The following is a 24,692-nucleotide window of genomic DNA, read 5'->3' as shown; positions in this document are numbered from 1 at the left end:
CCGGGTGGTCTACATCATTAAATATATCCAATTTCACAAGAGTTAGTCTAACTTAGGGCTTATATACTAGTATAAATAATGAGATTTCAAAGTCAACCTTTTACCTGCATGGAATGAATCATGTCTTTGGTAAAACGGTAAGGAAACAAGATGTTGTGAATTTTAACTGCTAGGCTTTCAGCCTGACCACTGCTTACATCGACAGCAACCTAGAAAGACACAGCACAATATCATTTAAATTTAAATTTTTTTATGTCTGTAGAACTGTTTGACCAAAGATCTCAAAGTGCCTTAAAAACATTCATTTTTCATAGAGTCTACTAGAGGTGGGTTGAATTCAGAGAACTTACTGGAATTCAAAAGGCTCTATGACCAAAATTACTGACAAAGATCAACATTCCAGAATAACAATTTGCCTAGGCTCCATAATCAAGTCCTTAATGACATCTTCACTGAAGAATCAATAATTAAGTGCTCATGTATTCTACACCCTTGTTATAACACACAAAGTACATTCTGTGATGACCCACTGAAGAGAGAACATACACGATGAACTGTTCCTCCAGTAAAAGAGTCACTACTTCATTTAATGATAAATAAATAATCACCATCCTAAATACTCTGCCATAGCTACAAGTCAGGGTTTTTAAGAGTGGTAAACACTTTCACTATTCCCACACAGATTACATATGTTTAATCCAAACTTAAAGCTGAGTTCCCCAAATGCTATGAATTCTGATTCCTCCTTTTTACTTTAATGTCCAAATAAAATGCTTGGAAACATACCTACTTTCCATTCACAATTTCAAATTAGTATAGTCAGTCATGCCCATACCCAACTTAAATAAAAGTCTAAGGGGCTCAATGGGGAGAGAGGATGGACATCTGTAATACTTTTAACAATAAAGATAATTTTTTAAAAAATGAAATTCTAATTTTAAAATAACAAGCAAAGAAAAACTGCGCAGACCCACCTCTGGATAACGGGCAAATACTGGATTGTCCCATTCTGAGAACAAAGACTGAAGCGATCCGCTACCAACAGCATCATCCACAGTATCTAGTGCAAAAGGGTACAGTTGGTGTCAAGAGCCTCAGGGAAAAAGGTGAACGGCATCTCATATTTGGTGTGGTGTAGTCTCAAGACCAAAGATCAGACACATTGCTCCAACATGCTACAAAGGTTCAGTGTTTGCTGTACCTCTAAATTGTTTTGAACTATTACTTTTTAAAATGAAGTTGATGACTGTATCTTCTGGCATTATAGCTTTTTCTCCAAACTATTTTCAAGAGATATTTCAGAATACAAGTCCAGAAGAAACTGGTTCAAATTAGTAGCCTCACTCCCTTTAGTAAAAGAAATATATACCTTATCTATTTTTAGAAACAAAGAAAATAATAAATGTCTGTAGCTTTTTACAAAAATACACTGAGTGGCCAGATTATTATGATCTCTGAATGCATAATAATCTGGCCACTCAGTGTATATTTTATATAATAAAAGGCTAATATGCAAATTGTCCCCTCGACCAGGAGTTCGACCAGCAGGCAGGCCAGCCAACCGCCCATGTCCCCTCCTCCTGGCCAGGCTGGCCAGACCCCACCCATGCACGAATTCATGCACCGGGACTCCAATATATATATATACTGAGTGGCCAGATTGTTATGTGCTCAGAGATCATAATAATCTGGCCACTCAGTGTAAGAGTTTTGCTTATATAAAACTACCACAATATGGAGCACAACTCCAATATTTAAAAATAAACAAATTCTCAGTCACAAGATACCATAGACTGCATTGTTATCCAGTATTGACCTCAAGTCTGGAAAAGTAATTTCTGACCTACATGCATGCACCAAATTACTTAGTTTTGCTGTTAAATAGGACCATGGGACATTCCTGGTTCCAGTAAGGCACAGCTGACACTGAACAAGCTTAATAATACAACCCTGCTTTTTTTTTTTAAGTTACGTGGTACATTATATACTAGGTGTTCCAGCAATCTCTGTTCTTGCCCCTACCTCTGTTATTCTGTCTCATCACAGTCCTCTCTTCCCGAGCTCTAGGAAGGAAAGGAAGAACAAGGTCGCTTCTAAAAGGATGACACCTGTACTGAGATCCTAAATGTAAAAAAGAAAAACCTAGACATTTGAACTCAAAGAATAAACTATTAAAAATTAAGATACATAGAATCTCTTTCTGCACAAACTGAATCAAGACATAAGGAGGCAGACTACTAAACACCAGATTGAGAGTCAAAAGTTCCTTAATGAATTTAGTAACCTACCTTACTGCTTAGTCCCCTTATCCATCTATACTAGACAGAATGTGGACCTAAAATAAATAGATGACTGATTCTCAATGGGGGCAGTCTTGCATGGGGACATATGGCAATATCTTAAGACAGTTTTGGCTGTCACACCTTGGGTGAGGGGTACCACTGGCATCTAGCAGATAGAGGCTAGGAATGCTGCTAATATCGTATACCAGTGTTTGGAAAACTGCGGCTCGTGAGCCACATGTGGCTCTTTGGCCCCTTGAGTGTGGCTCTTCCACACAATACCACGGCCTGGGCAAGTCTATTTTGAAGAAGTGGCGTTAGAAGAAGTTTAAGTTTAAAAAATTTGGCTCTCAAAAGAAGTTTCAATCGTTGTACTGTTGATATTTGGCTCTGTTGACTAATGAGTTTGTCGACCACTGGACTAGATAATTCTTTGTCCGATATATTATATAGGACAGTGGTCGGCAAACTCATTAGTCAACAGAGCCAAATATCAACAGTACAGCGATTGAAATTTCTTTTGAGAGCCGAAAACCGACTTCTGCGCATGGGCCACAAAGTTTCAATCGCACTGTACGTGCACGCCCGCACGTGGTATTTTGTGGAAGAGCCACACTCAAGGGGCAAAGAGCTGCATGTGGCTCGCAAGCCGCAGTTTGCCGACCACTGATCTAGTCCAAAATGTCAGTAGTGCCACAGTTGAGAAACACTGTATTAAACATATAGTGGTACTTAATTATCATCCTTTACTACTGAGTACAATCTTCACAAGTCCCCAATTTATGTCTCTTATCCCAAAACATGTATCTATTATAACATTTATCTCATCTAATTATATTTAGACAGCTATCTTCTCTAATAGACTGTGAATTTCTAGAAGCAAAGTCGGTTAATCTACAATGTGGCAGGGCCTAGCACTGTGTGAATAGTCAATAAATAAATGAATGGATAAATGAATAAAAATTTCTGAATTTAAACTCCAAAATCCAGTAAAATCTGGCTCCAAATCTACCTTCCTTTCTGAAGGATGATCAGATTTGTGTTTTAGAAACAATGCTGAATTTGACAGTTTTTGAACAGGGGCAAAACACTATGAAACTATTATTTCAAAAAGATAAATCTGTTGGACAAATACTGGAGAGAGATAAATTCAGAATGATAAAAATTAAAGTGGGAACTGAAATAAAGTTGCAGAGTTAAAAACATTAAAGAGAAATACTTCCAGGGCTTGCAGACTTGACATAACTCCTTAAAATTACCTTTATATATCCTCTCTTCTGTACAATTAAATTTACCTCTTAACAATTCATCTTATGTTTTTATGTATGGTTTGACAATGTCCTAATCTCCTGCTATATATACCTCAGCCATTTCCAGAAATGGAGGGTGCTTTGGAGCTATCTTTTAATGGAACTCGTTTCTGTATCCAAAATACTTTATTTTTCATTATGAAATTCTGGGTCAACATGACCCTCAAAAGTTCATGACAAGACTTACTAATCCAGAAAGTTAATAGGTTGAAGTGTTTTTTTAAACATCTAGATTTATTTAACAGGAGCAAATGCTTATGTTGAGTATGGCAGCCAACCAAGATTTCTGCCTTTGTTTAGCAACAGGCATCTCAGTTTAATGTAATCCAGTTATTTTTTATTACCATATCAGAAGCAGTTATATTTCAGGAAGATGAGGTGCCAGTTCCTTAGATTTACCTCTGATAAACACCCAGTATAAACCGGGACATAAAACTACATAGATTGAAAAACACATGTGTCTTTAAGAGCAACCTGATAGTCTCAGGAGCATATTGAAAGAAAAGGGTTTTCTCCTATTTAATACTTTGAAAGTTACTACAAGTGGTTATTTTTTTCACAAGGAAAAAAAACACACATCCCATTGAAAAATAAAGGTCCAATTTAATCTTAAATCAGAGCCACCTGCCAGAGATACTTATCCTAAAGATAAATTATAATTTGCGATTACATTCATGTAACTACGTTCTTTTGCAACATTCAATACTTTTAATTCGGATGCACACTTAATGTTTATCCTCCTGATGCAAAACCAAGAGTATCGCCAGATGGGAGTCAGCTTTACTATCTCCCAACATCTGGCTCTAAACACACTGCCAAAACGACGTCACTTTTAATGTTGACTTAGACCTGAGAACTCAGAGTCCTAGTCTAGGCTCTGATGTAGCCCTGTGGTATGATCTAAAAGCCTGACAACAGCTACTTACACAATAAACAGGTCAAGCAGATTAACACATGCATTATAATGGAGTGCATTTGAAAAGTATATTTATGAAAGTACATATTTAACCTAGATTTCAGAAAATTTATGGTCAAGTCCTATTTTCTAAAAAAAAACACCACCAAAAAACAATAACAAAAACATCTATAGTACTGTACTGAACCATAGATTTTACTTGAAAACCTAGGATGATTACAGGATCATTCTGGCTGTTTACCTGGGAGCTGCAGAGAGCAACACTGGCATTGCAGGTGACTTTAAATTTCTAGAAAGTTGAGTTTGGGAGAGAGTGGAAAGCAAACTAGAGAAGCATAGTGGACCTTCTCTACTAATAATACCATTTTCATTAAAAACTGTCTCACCCTCTTACACATATACATACCCATAGACACATATATATACACTTCCATTCTATAAGGCTTTCACTGTATTTCTAGATTTAAATAGTATTGGACCTAGAGAATCTTCATATACCATAAAACATGTTTTATAATTAAAGTTTAAAATGTTCCATCTGCTGAGATAACCTTCAAAAGCATTTCATGCCATGAACACTATATTATACTTACCATTCTCAAGTATGACATCCACAGCCACAGTTGTCAGGTCCTTAGTACAAGCAGCCCGAATGTCCTCAGTAGGAGCAGCGAATGTGCTAAGTCCAGTTATTTTGTTAATGTAAACCATTCTTCCCAGGGCTACATCAAAATGCTGTTGCCAATCCAAAGAACATGTGTTTGACTCTTCATTTTCAGAACAAGTTGCTATAGATTCCTCACTCTGAAAACAAGTTCCATTTGGGTTGGCTGTGGAATCGTCCTTGTGACTCATTAACATTCTACTGGGAGAGTTAGGACTTCCCATCTGTTGTTCTGAAACTGTAAGAACATCTAAATCTTTACTAAGTGCAGAGCTATTATAGTGTACTACCAAACTTGTTTCTGGTATCACAGCGTTCTCTGTTGTATTGTTAGAATATGCTTCACTATCTGTGTTGAAGGAATTATCCTGTGTGACAGAGTCTGACATTGGGATGATGATACTCTCTGTGTTTTTATACTCATTTTTAAATAACATACAAGAATCTAGGGATAACCCACTGCATAAGTCACTGTCTTTTCTACTGGAATCTGATTGTGGATGTTCAATAAAATGACTCATCTCCATTATTTGAGTCTCTCTTTCAGAACCTTTCATTTTGGATAATTTAGAGGCTAGTGATTCCGGTGATTTCTCAATATCCAAAGGTTTTCTGTTCAAATGACATAGATCCTTTAGAGTTACAGGACTTTCTCTTGAGCAAGGCATCTGTTGTTCTAAACAGTCTTCTTCCTTGGAGAATGGAAAGTTTCCCGAATAAAGGATGTGACTTATAGGTTGACAACTACGATTTGGATCACGATGTTTCATAGTAGTGATTTTATACATATCAGAGTTGTCGCCGTGGTTTTTGTCTGTACATGGAATGTCAGGTTCAACTTGACTGAGATTGGTAGTGATTTCAAAATTATTATTTTCCTCCACTTCTGTATTCAGAGGATTTTTAACCTTCCCATATTGTCTTTTAAACTTCTCTAAAGATCCTAGTTGTGAATTTAAGCTTAGCTTCTTAGGGGCTATGGGTCTGGATAAACCAATCAACTTATCTTTTCTCTTACTATCATTTGAAACATGCCTACACCAAGAGAAAGAAGATGTGTCAAGTAATAAGCCACCTGTGTGTGATTTTTTACTACCATCCTGCAAAATAGCAAAATTTTTGTAAGTTGGTATAGGTTTGTTCTCTAGCCTAGAACTTATATTTGTTCTGCACATTTTTTTGTTGGACAATTGAGCAAATTCTGTACTTAAAGTGCTAGTTAAATCTTTGATGTTTGGAGTCTCAACTGAATGGTGTGTTCTATTTCCAAGTGTTTCTTTGGCACTCACAGGACCAGGTCGAACACAATTTTTAAATGAATGTTCTGTTTCAGTTTGCTCATTTTGTACCACATGAGTTATAAAGCCAGTGGAACATAATTTAATTTGTCCATAACTAAAAACATTTCTTCCACAATTACTAAGTTCTTTTTTTCTTTTCTCTTCCTCCCCCTGAGCACCATGTACTCTCAGTAATGTTGTCTCAGAAGGCAGAGGTTGGCAGCCCATTTCAGTAGCACCTTTAAATGTCTCTAGTTGATTCTGAATTCTATTCTTTTTCAGGATGTCGGCAGCCATGTCATTAACAGTAGTACTTGCTTTCTGTATTTCTAGATCTCCACTCTCCTCAAAGTGATCTAATGTCTGAAAAGGGCTTGCAGGCATTTCCGAATTGGTTCCACATGGATTTTCTAAAGAGTTAAGTTCCAAGCAAGATTTTTTATGTTTCTCATTTTCTCCTGATTCTGATGCTTCAGGTCTCTCTTGTTCGAAGACCCTTGATTCTGAGCAAGAGCTATCTTTGTTTTGTAAAGTTGACTCTGTCATTTTACTATGACCTGGACCATCAGATTCATAAGTATACAAAAATGAATCATTTGTCTTTTTTCGGATAGCTTCTGAATTCCTAGAATTCTGTATGTTTATGTTTTCTGTAGCTTTTCTTTTTACAGCTTTTGATTGCAAATTAAACATTTCATAGGAATCCAAAATATTATTACATGCTTCTTGGAAACTGACTTTGTCACACTTCTCATCAGAAGACACATGCTTCTGAAAAGTAGCACTAAATAAACTAAAATCATTATCTTCACTAAATTCCTTAATGTCTTCACCTGATAATTCCACAAATAATTTTTCTTTCTTTAAGAACATCTTCATTCCTTCTTGAATGCAAACCAAAACAGTATCCCAGTTCTGAAACTCAATCAGAGTTTTTGCTGGCTCCATACATACATCATATTCACAGAATTGGCACTGTATATTAATTACATATATCCCATGGAGTTCTGGGTGAGACCGGTGCCGAGGACTTGAATTCATTTGCCTACTGGCAGAGCCATTTTTTGGCTTGCATATAATACTTTCTTTCCTTAATAAAAAGTCAATGAGTTTATGCAACTTCGTCCTTAAAACTAGCCTTTTGTTCACAAACAAAAACTGCATATTCTTATTGTAATGGGCTTCAGAGCTGATATAGCCACTAAGTTCAAACTCCTTATATTTAAAATTTATTTCTCTTAACTTTTGGGACTTACCTAGTCCATAAATTTGACAAAATCGGGAACATATGTCTTTGGTTTTAGGGAGCTGAAGAACCATGGAACCAGAAACATCATTTCTCAAAGAGAAAGAAATGGAAGGGTGCATGAGTGAGAGAGCTTCTATCCTCTGCCTAACCTTCCCAAACTCCAATCTAGGATCCATGCATTTCCTCCTTACAGGTAACTGATAAAATAGGTTATATACTGTTACTGTTGTCCCAGCACTTGGTCTGGTCAAGTCAGCTTCAAAGGCATTCAGGGCTTTTCCATTCTGAAACAGTTTCACAAAAGTTTTCATTGTCCCATTTTTCTTGGATGAAATTTCTACAGCACTGGCCATGTCAGCTATACTGGCCATGGCCTCCCCTCGGAAACCATAAAACCTTGGGTTCTCCAAGTCCTGTACGGAGTTGCATTTACTAGTGAAATAACGATTTCCTACCTTGTCCACATCATCCCTCCCTATCCCAAATCCATTGTCTATCACTTGAATTTGGAAGATTTCCATGTTCAGCCTCACAGCCACACATTTTGCTTCAGCATCAATACTGTTGAGGGCAAGCTCCTCCACACATTGGCCTAAGGAGCATATAGCCAAACCAGAACGCAATTTGGCTTGTACTTCAGCTGACAAGCACTTGATCATGGCAGGTAGAAAACTGGTGAGAATGCCAGGCAATGGTTTCCTTTTGTGACTGTAAATAACTGCCTTTGGGAGAAAAATAAAACAAAAACATACACATATGAAAGCTTCAGGGTTACACAGCATTACCCATTTTCCTGAGGCATTATAAAAACTACCATTTGACGTAAATGAAATTTCTTATTAAACCACATTGTAAAACAAAACAAAACAAATGACAGCTCTGATCTCTAGGCAGATCACACAGCTCAGGTTTGATGCAATGGACTTAATTAACATCCAAAGCAGCTCTGATAATTTCATAATTTTCACTGACCCCGTCTAAATCCCACATGCCCTAAAGTGAAATCATAATCACATTTGAAGTTGACCCATGAAGATAGTGTTCAAAATTCTAATCACTTTACCAAAAACAGATGCCCAAATTCCACTAACATTAGCTAGAAATTATTCACACACAAAAACCCAAGCTGGTTTCATAACATTTATACATTACACAATAACCATGACTTTTAGAAAAAACTCATAATAAAGTACTAAGACACTGTAATAAGAAGGTGAAAGAACAGGAGGAAATAAAGACCAATTATTGTATGAAGAAAAGATGGGATTAAGAGATTATTATTAATAATTATTATTATTATAGTTAAGTGTAGGTAACCTCAAGGGAAAGAGAATGGGAATGGGAAAGGATAAGGCAGGAAAATTCCTTTTCATTATAAGCCTTTCTGAATTATTTTAGTTTACTTTGGTAAAAAGTTCTCAGACGGTTATTATTTAATATCCTTTTGTGTTAATACTCTTTTGGTCTTTACAATGGCTACAAACTACCTCGGTAATAACAATGATGGTAGGGGGCTGTCTGACCTGGGTTTTTAAAATTTCTCCCGGTAAAAAAAGAAAAATTTAAGATTATGGTGCAATTAAAGGTCCTAGCTCTTCTTCATAGGTAAGAGAGCAGCAGACCTCTCCCAGGTGGTAGGGTTGGATTTTCAAACCCGGGGAAAATCCGAGTTGTAAGTGCAGATCTGATTATTTCTATGGCAACGCAAAGCTTTGAGGGGCGGGACCGCGGCCGCAGGCCCCGCCCCTCCAGGCTCAGCCTCCGCCCCGGTCCCGCCCCTGACTCCCAACCCTGAACTCGGGCCCGCCCCGACGTGCGTGCCCGCAGCGAAGGAAGACCGGGGCCTGCTGGAGCCCCTGCGCAGCCGGCTCTGGAAAGCTGGCCCGCAGGGACGTAACGACCCTTCTGGTGTTAGAAGAGCTCCCGGAAATCATCCTTTCGTCGCGTGCTTTCCCCAAGTCACCTCAAATCACCCTTTACCAACTCGAGATACCAACCGCCTCGGATGCCGGCTGTGCGCTCGTTGGCTCGAGAGGCTCGTGCACGCGCGAGCCGGGAGCATGCGCTTCAGAGATTCGCCGAGAGGTCCCTTTCCTCCGAGACACTTCAGTGCGCACGCGCACGCATTGAGTCCCCAGGCCTTTTCACACTGGTATTCCTGATTTCCCAATTCTTATCCCCTTTTAGCATGGCATGAAAAACTGTTTCTAGTAATTTTTACTTTTGATTTTGTTTCCTCTTTCCCGTTTCTCCTTTGCACGCACTACCATTTAATTCAATATATTATTTGCTCGTCTTCTCTCACTAGAATGAAAGCCATATGAAGGTAAGGATTTTGTCTGTTTATTGCTGTATCCCCATGGCCAAGAACAGTGCCTGACTTATGTTAGGCACTCAATGAATAAATCCACAGCCTTCTGTCTTATCAAATGAAAGCGTTTAAGAGCTGGGAAGACCGAGAAACTACCTCAATTCTCTTAATTCGCGGACCAGAACACATAGACTCCCTTCATTGCCTTTTTTGGGTGTTTTCCTAATACACCACAGATTCTTTTCTAACAGGATGAGAGTGGAACTCTACGAACACAGTGAAAATAGGTGTTTTGGGAATCTAACCAGTTTTTACTCTCATTTTCATTTAAACCTTATACATTTTTAAAAAAATGTTTTATTGTTTTTTTAGAGAGAGAGAGAGGGAGCGAAACTTCAATGAAGAGAATCACAGATAGGCTGCCTGCTGTAAGCCCCCTACTGAGGACCAAGCCCACAACCGGGCATGTGCCCTGATAGGGAATCAAACCGGTGACTTCATGGGTTGATGCTCAACCACTAAGCCACTCTGGCTGGGTAAAACCTTATATTTTTAAAATCTGGAATTTGTGACAGATCTGTCAAACCCAGTAAGCATTCGATGTATAGCTGCTTAATGGTTGACCAAACCAATCAGGAGATTTCCAGGGCTAATGAAGCAAAATCCTGAGTATTGCTTGAATCAGTTTATCACAATAAACCACCACAGACTGGGTGACTTAAACTACAGATATTTACTTTGTCACAGTTCTGGAGGCTAGAAGTCTGTGATCAAGCTGTGAGACATGTTGATTTCTTCTGTGGACTCTCTCCTTGTCTTGTATATGGCTGGTTTCTCCCTCTGTCTTCACGTCCTTCTGTGCATGCACATGTCTGTGTCCAAATTTCCTCTTATAAGGACATACTAGATTAGGGCCCACCCTAATGACTTCATTTAACCTTAATTACCTCTGAAAAGACCCTATCTCCAAATACAGTCACATTCTGAGGTACTAGGTGTTAACACTTCAACATAAGAATTGGGAGGAGGCACATAATTTAGCCCATACCAACTGCTTTTTGTGAATTCCTTACCCAGGGAAAAGGAATGACAGAAACTCAAGAAAATTAAAAGTAATTAGTCCAAAATATCATTTGAGCAGCTAACAAGTTGAACTTGTGGGATTTGTTCTTATTAGGTGTGTAAATTCCTGAAGAAAACTTCATGGAAACGATTCAAAGAAATGATTCAAAGTAACTGCTTTTTCTTTCAGACCTCTTTAAAGTACCTCAAAATTATCTTCCCACAGATGTTTACTGAGTAAATATCTCTTATTTTGCCCAAAATGAATTTCGCCCTACAGATGGTTCTGTTGTGTTTTTATTAGAATTGTGTACAGTTGTAATCATTCCTTCCATCATACATATTATATACAGTAACATTCAGGTATCTGAAACTAAAATAACTTACTGACAAATTCTAATATTACTCAGAATAATTCTATCTCTATTAACAATAAAAGCAAAACCTCTGAGTTTCTCTTGGAAAATTTGAATTCAGGGCATTATTTTACAATTTGGAAATCTGAGTAATCCAACTTTAAGATGACTTTCTCATTGTTGAAGTTTGCTCTGTCGATGTGCGATTTGGGACTTCCTTTTGTCTCAAGCCATTCCTGCATATGACGCACTTTGGAGATGGGACCTTGCAATTGTCCTTGTACTGTGCCCTGGTCTGTGTTCTGGACCCAGCCTACCAATCCCAGCCTTTTACTCTCAGCCTAAGGGGAAGAAAAAAACAAGAAAGAGAAATCCAGTGAGATTAAACAAAACAAAGTGAGACTACAATCTTTGCCAGAATCTTGGTCTAAAATCAAGCCACTGAAACTAATTTGATATTGTCCAGAACAGTCAAAACAGAACAAGAAGAAGAATCTCATTGCTGATTTTAATATGAAATGTTGGCCACTTCATTTCCTTCTTCTACCCTATAAAACCAAGCCAGTAGAATTTTTCACTATGTAATACTAATGACTTAAGATAAAATCAGATGCTTTCAAAATGATTCCCTAAGGCTAATTGTTGTTAGGATGCTGGGCTGTATGTATCTTACACATTTTTCCTTCTAATCAAGAATCTATTGGGTATATTAAATAGAAAAAGCATAAAGTTATCTGATCCTTCTCTTTGTCTTTAATCAGGACCACTCCTAAACAAATCCAGATGAATAAGTGTCCATTATATCTTTAAAGATCATTAGAGAGTATTTCACAATTTCCTGGGCAACTCATTCCATTGTTCTCCCTGGAGAGAAACTGTCTAACCCACTGTCTTTATGTTGCATCCAAAGCCCACTTTCTATCATCCTCCTAGAGAAGGAAGGGCAACTGGTGATCAGCCTCTGAAAACCAAAGTTTCATGAGATTACATAACTGTTAGGTTTTGCACTTTACTTTCTTTTCTTCTGTCTAAATTGAATAAGTTTATGAAGACCATCTAATCATTGTAGTTGCTCTTTTCTTACCCTTTTTAGTGTTTTCCCTTAAAGTCATTAAACTGTGGAATCACTGAATATTTGGAAAGGTACCAGTGCTTAGAGGTAATTTTATTTTTGTAAAATTTCCAAGTAAGGATATTATAGAAGTTATTGTTAAAGTAATACATCTAAATAGAAGGGACTGGATTACAAAAGAAAATGGAGTTAACATGATTGTATGCCCAAATGCCAGAGTAGTGACCTAGTAAATGTGGGAAATTGCTGGAGTTGGCCAAAGAAAATGTTATGCGCAGCAAAACCATGTTTGATGAGGAACTGAAATAGCCAATAAATCATATGTTCAAAGTAAAGATATAATGCATAATGAACAAAACAGATTGCAGTCAAATAAATAGCAATTTAAGGGATACAGAAGAAATTAAGGAATGAAGAAAAAGAGGATACCCATAGCATGCTTTAAGAGCAGAAGATGGTGACATAAACACATGTGGAGCCCAGCCAGCGTTGACTCAGTGGTTGAGTATCAACCTATGAACTAGGAGCTCACACTTCAATTCCCAGTCAGGGCACATGCCCAGGTTGTAGGCTTGATCCCCAATGTAGGGCATGCAGGAGGCAGCCGGTCAATGATTATCTCCCATCATTGATGTTTCTATCTCTCCCTCTCCCTTCATCTATGAAATCAATAAAAATATATTTTTAAAAAAACACGTGGAAAATGGATTTTGAGGAAGACTCCACATCCAACTGATTTTGTATACTGTTGGGCCAACATATAAAAATCAATGCACCATATTAATAAATAAAACACTGTATCCTATATAATAAAAGCCTAATATGCTAAGTGTCCAGTCGACCGGTCAGCCGTTCAACCAATCAAAGCATAATATGCTAATGACATACTAAGGCCGCTCAACTGCTCACTATGATGTGCACTCAGGGGCAGACAGTCGACCAGTCGCTATAATGTGCACTGACCACAAAGGGGGCAGATGCTCCAACCAGTAGGTTAGCTTGCTACTGGGTTCTGGCCAATCAGGACTGGGCGAAATGGGCCAGACATGCCCTGGAGCCCTCCCGTGGTCCCTCCCCGGCCCCAATCATTCACCGGTAGGGTCCCTCTGCCTGACCTGCACCCTCTCACAATCTGGGGCCCCTCGGGGGATATCGGAGAGCCAGTTTCAGCCTGTTCCTGCAGGTCAGGACAAGGGACCTCACTGGTGCACAAATTCATGCACGGAGCCTCTAGTTAATAAAACAGAAACCAGATGATCATTTCAATAGATGAAGAAAAAGTATTGATCAAATCCACCATTTTTTGAGATAAAAACACTCAACAAACTAGGAACAGAAGGGAATTCCTTAACCTGATTAAAGGCATCTGTGAAAAACCCACAGCTAACAGACCTAATGGTGAAAGACTGAAATATTTTGCCCCATGATCAGGAACAAGACAAGGATGTCTGCTCTTGCCACTTCTACTCAACATTAAACTGGAGGTTCTAGCCAGGGCAGTAAAAAAGAAAGAAGGCATTAATAGTGGGAAGAAAGGAGTAAAATTACCTCCACTCACAGATGACATTCCTTGTATGCAGAAAATCCTAAGGAATGCACACGTGCGCCCACACACTAGAACTAGTAAACAAATTTATAAGGTGGCAGGATACAAGATCACTATACAAAAATCAACTCATTTCTATATACTGGCAATAATGAAAATGAAATTAAGGAAACAATTCTATTTATAATAGCATCAAAATAATAAAATTGAAAATTTAATCGAAGTACTGGAATACATATTGAAAAGTACAAAACATTGTTGAAAGAAATTAAGGTCTAAATAAATGGAAAGACATTCTATGTTCATAGATTGGAAGATAATATTATTAAGATGACAATACTCCCAAAATTGATCTACAAATGCTATGCCATATTTATCAAAATCCCAGCTGCCTTCATAGCAGAAAATGACAAATTGATTCTAAAATTCTCATGGAAACATAAGGGACCCAGAATAGCTAAATATAATCTTTACAAAGAATAAAGTTGAAGGACTCACATATCCTGATTTCAAAATTTACTACAAAGCTACAATAATCAGTAGATAGTACAGTACTAGGATAAGGATAGACATATAGATCAATGGAATATAATTGGAGTCCAGAAATAAGCCCTTAAATTTATGGTCAATTGATTTTTGACAATGGTACCATGACAATTCAGTAGGAGAAATTATGTCTTTTTGATAAAAAGTGCTAGGACAATTGGATAGTCATGTTTAAAAGCATAAAGCTGGGAGAAACCAAGATGGCGTCATAGTTAAACACCTGAACTTGCTGCCTCGCACAACCACTTCAAAACTACAACTAAAAGACAAAATGGACATCATCCAGAACCACAGGAAGGCTGGCTGAGTGGAAATTCTATAACTAGAAGGAAAGAGAAAAGCACACTGAGATTCAGAGGAGCTGCAGAAGTAAAGTACAGAGATATGGAGGCACACGTGTGGAAAGGGCTGGCAACTGAGTATGCTGCTGTCTTTTTCAATCGCGGCTGTCTTTTTTATTTTTTTATTTTTATTTATTTTTAAAATACATTTTTATTGATTTTTTACAGAGAGGACGGGAGAGGGATAGAGAGTTAGAAACATCGACCAGCTGCCTCCTGCACACTCCCTACTGGGTATGTGCCCGCAACCAAGGTACATGCCCTTGACCAGAATCGAACCTGGGACCCTTGAGTCCGCAGGCTGACGCTCTATCCACTGAGCCAAACCGGTTAGGGCGCGGCTGTCTTTTTTAATCGGGAGGGAGACACAAGTTCCTGACTGCTCTGAACTCCAGTTCCGGGTGAGACTCTGGAGACCCAGACTCATACGGGGAGAAACTGGACTGTCTGGCATCGGGCAGAACTCGAGGGCAGCTTTCAGAGATGCTTGCAGCGATTACCAAGGGACACTGAGACCTGGGGGCCTCTTAGGGTAGGGCTGATGGTCAGCCATTGCTGTTTGGTCCGCCCTGAGACCCCACTCCACCCAAGCTGTGTGCAGAGGTTTTTGCATATGAATGGCCTGGTCCTTTGAAATCTAAACTTACCTAACAAACTGCAGCTGAGTCAGAGAGACCCAGAACATCCAAAAGAAGGCCCAAGGCCCCACAGCAGCTTGCATTGCTTCACAGCTGGGCCTCATCTGGGCACCTCCAAATCCCAAACAAAGAAGAGGAATCTGCAGATCTCTCCGTAGCTCCTGCTGAGTGGCTTCAGGCAGAGGCTAAATTAGCACCTCCTTGGAGATCCAAGAGCCAGTGTACCCAGGGGTCAGAGTGAGACCATCCAGATTACAACTCCTTAGATCCATAAGGGACACACTCAGGGGGCAGACTCAGTGAGCACCAAAGCCCCACTGAAGCAAGTCTTGCTTCATAAAGGTGTCTCCAGCACAGTTCTCCCAGCATAGACACAGCTGATCCTCACAGCCAATTGGCCTGGAGGTCAATTCCTCCCAGTGATACCAACAACAATCAAGGCTTAACTACAAGACTGTGCACACAGCCCACAAAGGGGTGCTCCAAGAGTGTCCACCTCAGGTAACGGGGGAGGCTGAGCCACTGGGCCCTATAGGACACCTAGCACTCAAAGCCACTCTATCAACACAGGGAAGCAGCCAAAATGCAGAGACAAAGAAACAGGTCACAAATGAAAGAAATGGAGGAAAGCAAACTACTGGATATAGAGTTCAAAACCACGGTTATAAGGTTTTTTAAGAATTTTCTAGAAACCGCTGATAAATTTAGTGAGACCCTTAAGGATATGAAAAAGGACCAACTAGAAATTAAACATACACTGACTGAAATAAAGAATAATATACAGAGATCCAACAGCAGACTAGAGGATCGCAATAATCAAGTCAAAGATTTGAAAGACGAAGAAACAAAAAACACCCAACCGGAAAAGCAAAAAGCAAAAAGAATCCAAAAATTTGAAGATAGTGTAAGGAGCCTCTGGGACAACTTCAAGCGTACCAACATCCAAATTATGGGGGTTCCAGAAGGAGAGAGAGACCAAGATACTGAAAACCTATTTGAAGAAATAATAACAGAAGACTTCCCCCACCTGGTGAAAGAAATAGACTTACAAGTCCAGGAAGCGCAGAGAACCCCAAACAAAAGGAATCCAAAGAGGACCACACCAAGACACATCATAATTAAAATGCCAAGAGCAAAAGACAAAGAGAGAATATTAAAAGCAGCAAGAGAAAAACAGTTAGTTACCTACAAGGGAGCACCCATACGATTGTCAGCTGATTTCTCAACAGAAATTATGCAGGCCAGACAGGAGTGGCAAGAAATTTTCAAAGTGATGAATAGCAAGAACCTACAACCAAGATTACTCTACCCAGCAAAGCTATCATTCAGAATTGAAGGTCAGATAAAGAGCTTCACAGATAAGAAAAAGCTAAAGGGGTTCATCACCGCCAAACCAGCATTATATGAAATGCTGACAGGTATTCTTTAAGAAGAGGAAGAAGAAGAAAAAGGTAAAGATAAAAATTATGAACAACAAATACATATCTATCAACAAGTGAATCTAAAAATCAAGTCAAGCCCTAGCCAGTTTGGCTCAGTGGATAGAGCGTCGGCCTGTGGACTGAAGGGTCCCAGGTTCGATTCTGGTCAAGGGCATGTACCTTGGTTGCAGGCACATACCTGGTAGGGGGTGTGCAGGAGGCAGCTGATCGATGTTTCTCTCTCATCGATGTTTCTAACTCTCTACCCCTCTCTCTTCCTCTCTGTAAAAAAATCAATAAAATATATTTTTAAAAAAATAAAAATCAAGTCAATAAAAAAATCTAATGAACAGAATAAACTGGTGAATATAATAGAATCAGGGGCATAGAAAGGGAGAAACTGACAGTCCTCGGGGGGAAAGGGGTGTGGGGGTATAGGAAGAGACTGGACAAAAATCGTACACCTATAGATGAGGACAGTGGAGGGGAGTAAGGGCAGAGGGTGGAGTGGGAACCGGGTGGAAGGGAGCTATGGGGGGGGGGGGGGAAGAGGAACAACTGTAATAATCTGAACAATAAAGATTTATTTAAAAATAAATAAATAAAAATAAAAGCATAAAGCTGGACTCCTTACCTCAACCCACATAAAAAATTAACTAAAACTAGCCTGGCCCGCGTGGCTCAGTGGTTGAGCGTGGACCTATGAACAAGGAGGTCACGGTTCAATTCCTGGTTGAGGCACATGCCTGGGTTTAGAGCTCGATCCCCAACTGGGCGTGCAGGAGGCAGCCGATCAATGTTTCTCTCTCATCATTGATGTTTCTCTCTTTCTATCCCTCTTCCCTTCCTCTCTGAAGTTAATTTATATTTTTTAAAAATAACTGAAACTGGATCAAAGACCTAAAGCTAAGAGATTAAACTATAAAACTCTTAGAAGAAACTTTTAGAAGAAAACATAAGCATGAACCTTCTTTCATCCTTGGATTAGGCAAAGAATTATATTCCAACTTGGATATAAAACTGAAGTCACAAGCAACAAAAGAAAAATAAATTAGACTTCATTAATATTAAAAATATTTATGCTTCAAAGTTTTCATCAAGAAAGTGAAAAGAAAACCTCAGGAGAAATATTTTCAAATAATATAAGGGACTAATATCCAGAATATACAAAAATTTTTACAAATCAACAATAAGACAGGGGGGAGAAACCAAGATGGCGGCATAGGTAAACACCTAAACTGCTGCCTGGCACAACAATTTCAAAACTACAACTAAAAGACAGAACGGACACCATCCAGAACCACAGGAAAGCTGGCTGAGTGAAAATTCTACAACTAGAAGGAAAGAGAAAAGCTCACAGAGAATTGGAGGTACGGCAAAGGGTCTTTGTGCACGCAGAGAGGAAGGGCGGCTGAGAGCCTGGCTGACTTTCTCTGGCGGAAGGGGGAAGGAAGCCCCCGACCGCACTGAACCCCAGTTCTGACTGCACTGAACCCCAGTTCCGGGCGAGCCCCTGGGGACCCACGCTCTTACAGGGGGAGTCTGGACTCTCGGGCAGAGACTCGGGAGCCGGGGAAGGCGGAGGACTGAAAGTGCGCGCGCGCCAGTGCGCACAAAGGCTGCGGAGGTTGCCACAGGCTTTCCCTAGTGGAAGGGAGTCAGAGGCTCCTGAATGCACTGAGCCCCAGTTCTGACTGCAGTGAACCTCAGTTCCAGGCGAGCCCCTGGGGACCCACGCTCTTGTGGGGGGAGTCTGGACTCTCGGGCGGAGACTCGGGAGCCGGGAAGGCAGAGGTCTGAAAGCGCGCGCGCGCCAGTGCGCACAAAGGCTGCGGAGGTTGCCACAGGCTTTCCCTAGTGGAAGGGAGAGTCTGGACTCTCGGGCGGAGACTCGGGAGCCAGGAAGGCAGAGGTCTGAAGGCACGCATGTGCGTGCAAGGGCAAGGCTAACGGGAAGCCAAGACTGAGACTCCACCCCATCCAAGCTGAGCACAGAGGCTATTGCAATTTGGCAAGTCTAATCCTATAAGGCTGTCTCCAGCACCGAACTTCTCCCAGCATAGACACAGCTGATCCTTACAGCCAACTGGCCTGGAGGTCAATTCTTCCCAGTGATACCAACAACAATAAAGACTTAATTACAGCAAGGCTGTACACACAGTACACAAAGGGGTGCACCAAGAGTGTCCACCTCAGGTTAATTGGGGAGGCAGACCCACTGGGCCATATTGGAAACCTAGCACACAAATCTACCTTACCAACTCAGGGAAGCAGTGAAAATGAGGCGTCAAAGAATCAGATCACAAACTAAAGAAATGGAGGAAAACAAACGACTGGATATAGAATTCAAAACCACGGTTATAAGGCTTTTTAAGAATATCCTAGAAAAGGCCGATAAATATAACGAGACCCTCGAAGATATGAAAAAGGACCAACTAGAAATTAAACATACACTGACTGAAATAAAAAATATTATACAGAGACCCAAAAACAGACAAGAGGAACACAAAAATCAAGTCAAAGAATTGAATTACAAAGAAGCAAAAAACACTCAACCGAAAAAACAAAAAGCAAAAAAGAAAATCCAAAAAGTTGAAGATAATGTAAGAAGACTCTGGGACAACTTCAAGCGTACCAACATCAGAATTATGGGGGTGCCAGAAGAAGAGAGAGAGCAAGATACTGAAAACCTATTTGAAGAAATAATGACAGAAAACTTCCCCCACCTGGTGAAAGAAATAGACTTACAAGTCCAGGAAGCCCACAGAACCCCAAACAAAAGGAATCCAAAGAGGACCACACCAAGACACATCATAATTAAAATGCCAAGAGCAAAAGACAAAGAGAGAATATTAAAAGCAGCAAGAGAAAAACAGTTAATTACCTACAAGGGAGCACCCATACGACTGTCAGCTAATTTCTCGGCAGAAACTATGCAGGCCAGACGGGAGTGGCAAGAAATTTTCAATGTGATGAATAGCAAGAACCTACAATCAAGATTACTCTACCCAGCAAAGCTATCATTCAGAATTGAAGGGCAGATAAAGAGTTTCACAGACAAGAAAAAGCTAAAGGAGTTCATCACCACCAAACCAGTATTATATGAAATGCTGAAAGGTATTCTTAAAGAAGAGGAAGAAGAAAAAAGTAAAGATAAAAATTATGAATAACAAATACATATCTATCAACAAGTGAACCTAAAAATGAAGTGAATTAAAAACCTGAGGGACAGAATAATCTGGTGAATATAATAGAATCAGGGGCATAGAAAGGGAGTGGACTGATAATTCTCAGGGGGAAAGGGGTATGGGGGGTTCATGAAGAGACTGGACAAAAATCATACACCTATGGATGAGGACAGTGGGGGGGAGGTAAGGGCAGAAGGTGGGGTGGGAAATGGGTGGAGGGGAGATATGGGGGGAAAAAGGAGAAATAATTGTAATAATCTGAATAAAGATTTACTTAAAAAAAAAAAAAAATAAGACAAATAACTCAGTTAAAAATGGGCAAAGGGCCCTGGCTGAGTAGCTCAGTTGGTTGGAGGATCATCCTATACACCAAAAAGTTGTGGGATCGATCCCCAGTTGGGGCTTATCAGGAGGTAACAGATAGATGTTTCTCTCTCTCTCTCCCGTCCCTTCCTTCCTTCCTTCCTTCATTCCCCTCTCCCTTCTACTATTTCTAAAAATCAATGGAAAAAATACCTTTGGGTGAGGATTAACAAAAAACAAACAAACAAAAAAGTGTATTATATAGTTTCCATATATTTGGAGATTTTCCAGTTATTTTTCTGTTATTGATTTGTAGTTTAGTTCCATTGTGGTCAGAGAACATGTTTTGTATGACTTCAATCCTTTTAAAGTAATTGAAATCTCAAAACAAAACAAAACAAAAAAACCACAATGAGATACCACTTCACACACACTAGGATGGCTCTAATAAAAAAGACAAACAATAACTGTTGGCAAGGATTTGGAGAAACTGAAATTCTCATTCATCATGAGAATGCAAAATGTAAAATGATATAGCTGCTTTGGAAAATAGTTTTGCTGTTCCTCACAGTTATACATAGAGTTACTATGTGACCCAGCAAGCTACTCCTTGGCATATACAAGGGAACTGAAAACAATGTTTGCATAAAAGCAAGTACATAAATGTACAGCATCATTATTCATAATAGCCAAAAAGTGAAAATAACCTAAATACCCATCAGTTGATGAATGGATATATAAAATGTGGTATATCCATACATGGAATATTATTTAGCCATAAAAAAAGAATTAAGTACTAATATGCTATAATATGAATAATCCTTGAAAACATTGTGTTAAGTCAGGGTTGGGGAAACTTTTTTCTGCCAAGGGCCAAACAAAATTATCAACTTAAAAATTAGCCTGCTATATTTGGTCAAACATTAAATCACCCCTAATGCCTTGGCAGGGCCTGACCAAATGATTTCTCTGGCCTTACACGGCCCACGGGCCGATGTTCCCTACCCCTGTATTAAGTGAAAGAAACCCAACACAAAAGGCCACATAGTGATTCCATTGACATTAAATGTCCAGAATAGACAAATCCATAGGGACAGAAATGAGGTTAGTGACTGCCAGGGGCTGGAGGGGTAAGAGGGGAGTGCTAATGGATATGTGGTTTCTTATGGAGGTGATGAAATGTTTTGGAATTAGTGTACAACTTTGTAAATATACGAAAACCCACTCACTTATACATTTTAAAAAGATTAGTTTTATGGATGTGAATTTTATTCCAATTTAAAAAGTTCCTTCAAGTATTCTCATCAGTCATTCTAGGAGTGATGGAATTTAATTAAGAGGCTAGATTATATCAACATGCAAACAGACTGTAGCAAAACAAAACAATTGTTAAAATGAACATATATATACAAAGTAATTATAAGTAGTAAAGAATAAGCTAAAGGTTTAATTAAGGGGAAAAAAAATGGCATTTTCCGTAAAGTTCTCCAAATTAATATTTATTTTTCTGCATTCTTTTATTGTCTCTAAATTGGGGGTGTGGGGTGGGGATAGCAGTAGAGAAAAATGATCTATATTACTATCTGGTTCTTTTCCCTCAACAACTTTAATTAATCTTTGAAGCTGTCACCTCCATTTACTATATCACAGGAATTTACCCTGCATAAATGGTAGCAAAGCTAACAGAACATAGCTCTTTTACTATGATTTTCAATAATTTTTTTTCAACAGGTACTTCTATGAGTGCGAAACAGGAGGAAATGATTTGCAAGCAATTGGGAAAAGAGTTAGTGGCATTTAACATTCATGTTTCAAAGATTCAAGATGAATTTTAAGTGCTACACTCCAGGGAATGTGACACTTGGAAAGTTCTGCAGTCTTAACTCATTATCTTTGGGGCTGGAGATACACTGGGCAAGCAATAGCCCGATAAACCCTACAGAGGACAGAAGGGAAATTGAGATTGCATTTCTGTCTGCATGTTAAGGGAAGATTAATGACATTAAGGCAGAGGTAGAAGCTGTCACTAGTTTGCTCATCCCTTCAATTACTCCCTAGTACTCTAGTAGGAATACCAGACTCCATGTTCAGTGTTACTGTTACTTATCCTGGAATGGATTAAGTATTTTCATTAGAAAAGCTTCAGCTAGAAAAGGTGATTCTTCTTTCAAAGACAAAATGAGTAGAAATTAATTGAGAGAATGGGGAAAGGTTGAAGGAGTAAGAGAGGTCTGAAGAAAATACAGCAGCTACAGAAGATGCTATTACACCTATAATAATATGCAAATTGACCGAATGGCCGAACAGCGGCTCTTGTGCGAATTTCGTGCATAGGGCCTCTAGTAGATTACATAAATGTCATGCCTTCATCTAAATGCTATCTCCTTGATTATGTTAGCTTTCCTACACGAATTGTGATTGGTTTGATGATATCAAAACAGAGAGAACTGGGGAAGCCCTCTAGTCCCCTTTGGAAGAGAGAAGCTCATTAATATGTCTAGGTACTCAAGTACCACTGTTAGAAAAATAAGAATAACAGCAGATTGCCCTAGCCAGTGGTCGGCAAACTCATTAGTCAACAGAGCCAAATATCAACAGTACAACGATTGAAATTTCTTTTGAGAGCCAAATTTTTAAAACTTAAATTTCTTCTAACACTACTTCTTCAAAATAGACTTGCCCAGGCTGGTATTTCGTGGAAGAGTCACATCAAGGGGCCAAAGAGCCGCATGTGGCTCGCGAGCCGCAGTTTGCCGACCACGGCCCTAGCAGGTTTGGCCGTGGGCCTGCGGACCCAAGGGTCCCGGGCTCAATTCTGGTCAAGGGCAGGTACCTCGGTTGCAGGCTCCTGGTCGGGGTGCCTACAGGAGACAACCATCGATGTGCTTCTCTCACATCGATATTTCTCTCTGTCCCTCTCTCTTCCACTCTGTCTAAAAATCAATGGGAAAATGTCCTCTGGTGAGGATTAAAAAATAATAATAACAGCAGATAAACCTGCCATTTGTATTGTATTTTGCCCACTGCAAAGCATGCTCATACCCACTGCTCTACAAACCCCCTTTGCCACGCGGCTCCTAACAGCCAGCTCCTCCCACCGCACTTCGCCAGGAACGCGGCCCCCGCGTCCACGCGCGGCACCGAGACACATCGCGAAGCCCGCAGACCACATACCTGAGTGTACTTGCGGAAAAACACCCCTTGCACCTTCCCAAAAACCTCATAATCCACTGATATCAGGGTGTCCCCTTCTGCCATGTTCGTGCTCAACCCTGTCGGACACCAGAAAAACAGAGAGGTAGACAGGACTCATTATCCTATACCAGAACCCCCAATCCAGGGCAGAAAGGCCACCCCCACGCTCTACATCCTTAACCGGCGACCTCTCCCTGACCTAAGGTCCCCGAACTTCAGGGTATGTAAGCGGATCCGCGAAAGCGAGGGCGTGCGAAGGAACAGGAAGACACCTGGGCAAGGGAGTTTGGGTCGCAACTGCCCACGGAGGCCTCTCTGGGGACAATTACCTTTGTATCCAGTTCCCTCCCCACACCGACCCGCTCCCTCTCCATCCCTCCCGCTTCTCACGGACCTCGCTTCCACACGCCGCCAGAATCCTCTTCCGCTAACATCTAAGGCTAATGGAACTGAGGGGCACGCCCCGGGCAGTCCTCACCTCCCCACCCTCCCGTCCAGAGGCCGGGAGGGCACCGGCAACCACCGACCACCACGCCAACGGCTCCCTCAGTCGCGTAACCGCCGCTCCGGAAGCTCAGAGCGCAGCTCTTCCTTCGCTGTTTCGCATGCCCATCACGTCTGATGACCAATCAGGGATGGCGCGCTCGGTTCAGAGCCCGCCCAGAGGGTGGGATTTGGGGAACCAGTTGTCTGGGACAGCTCTGGAGCCTCGGGCTGGGAGGACTTGTCATGAGGAGTGACATTTTAATTTAATTATCCCAGCTTTTCAGAAAACGGCTACTGTCAACACTAGGTATTATAAATGATGTAAATTATAATAAAGTTGCCAACAGCAACTGTTGCTTCAAAAGGGGATCTGTCCAGGGTGTCAGCTCGGATTCCACAGACCTCGCCCTCACCCTTTCTCTTTTTTAAAAATTTTATTTTTAAAATCTTTATTGTTGAAAGTATTACATAGGTCCCCTTCCCCCCCCCACCTCCATTGACTCCTTCGTCTGTGTCCACGGGTTGT

At 40.2% G+C, this 24,692-nt stretch overlaps 1 protein-coding gene across 4 annotated transcripts in view; it reads right to left on the bottom strand.

Annotated features, from left to right (window-relative positions):
• The window catches only part of LOC308252249 (acylphosphatase-1), a 44,818-nt gene extending 20,547 nt beyond the window's left edge, over window positions 1-24,271 (bottom strand). Inside the window, exons 1-6 of one of the 4 annotated variants that reach the window (XM_080676574.1) lie at window positions 24,075-24,243; window positions 23,656-23,757; window positions 5,102-8,419; window positions 2,023-2,121; window positions 975-1,060; window positions 105-209 (exon numbers count right to left, since the gene is read on the bottom strand). In XM_080676574.1, coding sequence (XP_080532700.1) covers window positions 105-209; window positions 975-1,060; window positions 2,023-2,121; window positions 5,102-8,419; window positions 23,656-23,757; window positions 24,075-24,114 — 3,750 coding nt within the window. In that variant the 5' untranslated portion in view covers window positions 24,115-24,243. Of the gene's footprint in view, window positions 1-104; window positions 210-974; window positions 1,061-2,022; window positions 2,122-5,101; window positions 8,424-9,698; window positions 9,756-11,353; window positions 11,772-23,655; window positions 23,758-24,074 lie in introns of those variants that run through there. The other 3 variants (XM_080676571.1, XM_080676573.1, XM_080676572.1) reach the window with 3 other exon arrangements.
• Between the last annotated feature and the right edge of the window lie 421 nt (window positions 24,272-24,692).

This window comes from Plecotus auritus, assembly GCF_963455305.1.
Source record: "Plecotus auritus genome assembly, chromosome: 1".
In the NCBI taxonomy this organism is placed as follows: Eukaryota; Metazoa; Chordata; class Mammalia; order Chiroptera; family Vespertilionidae; genus Plecotus; species Plecotus auritus.
This window is presented reverse-complemented; position numbering and strand designations above follow the sequence as displayed.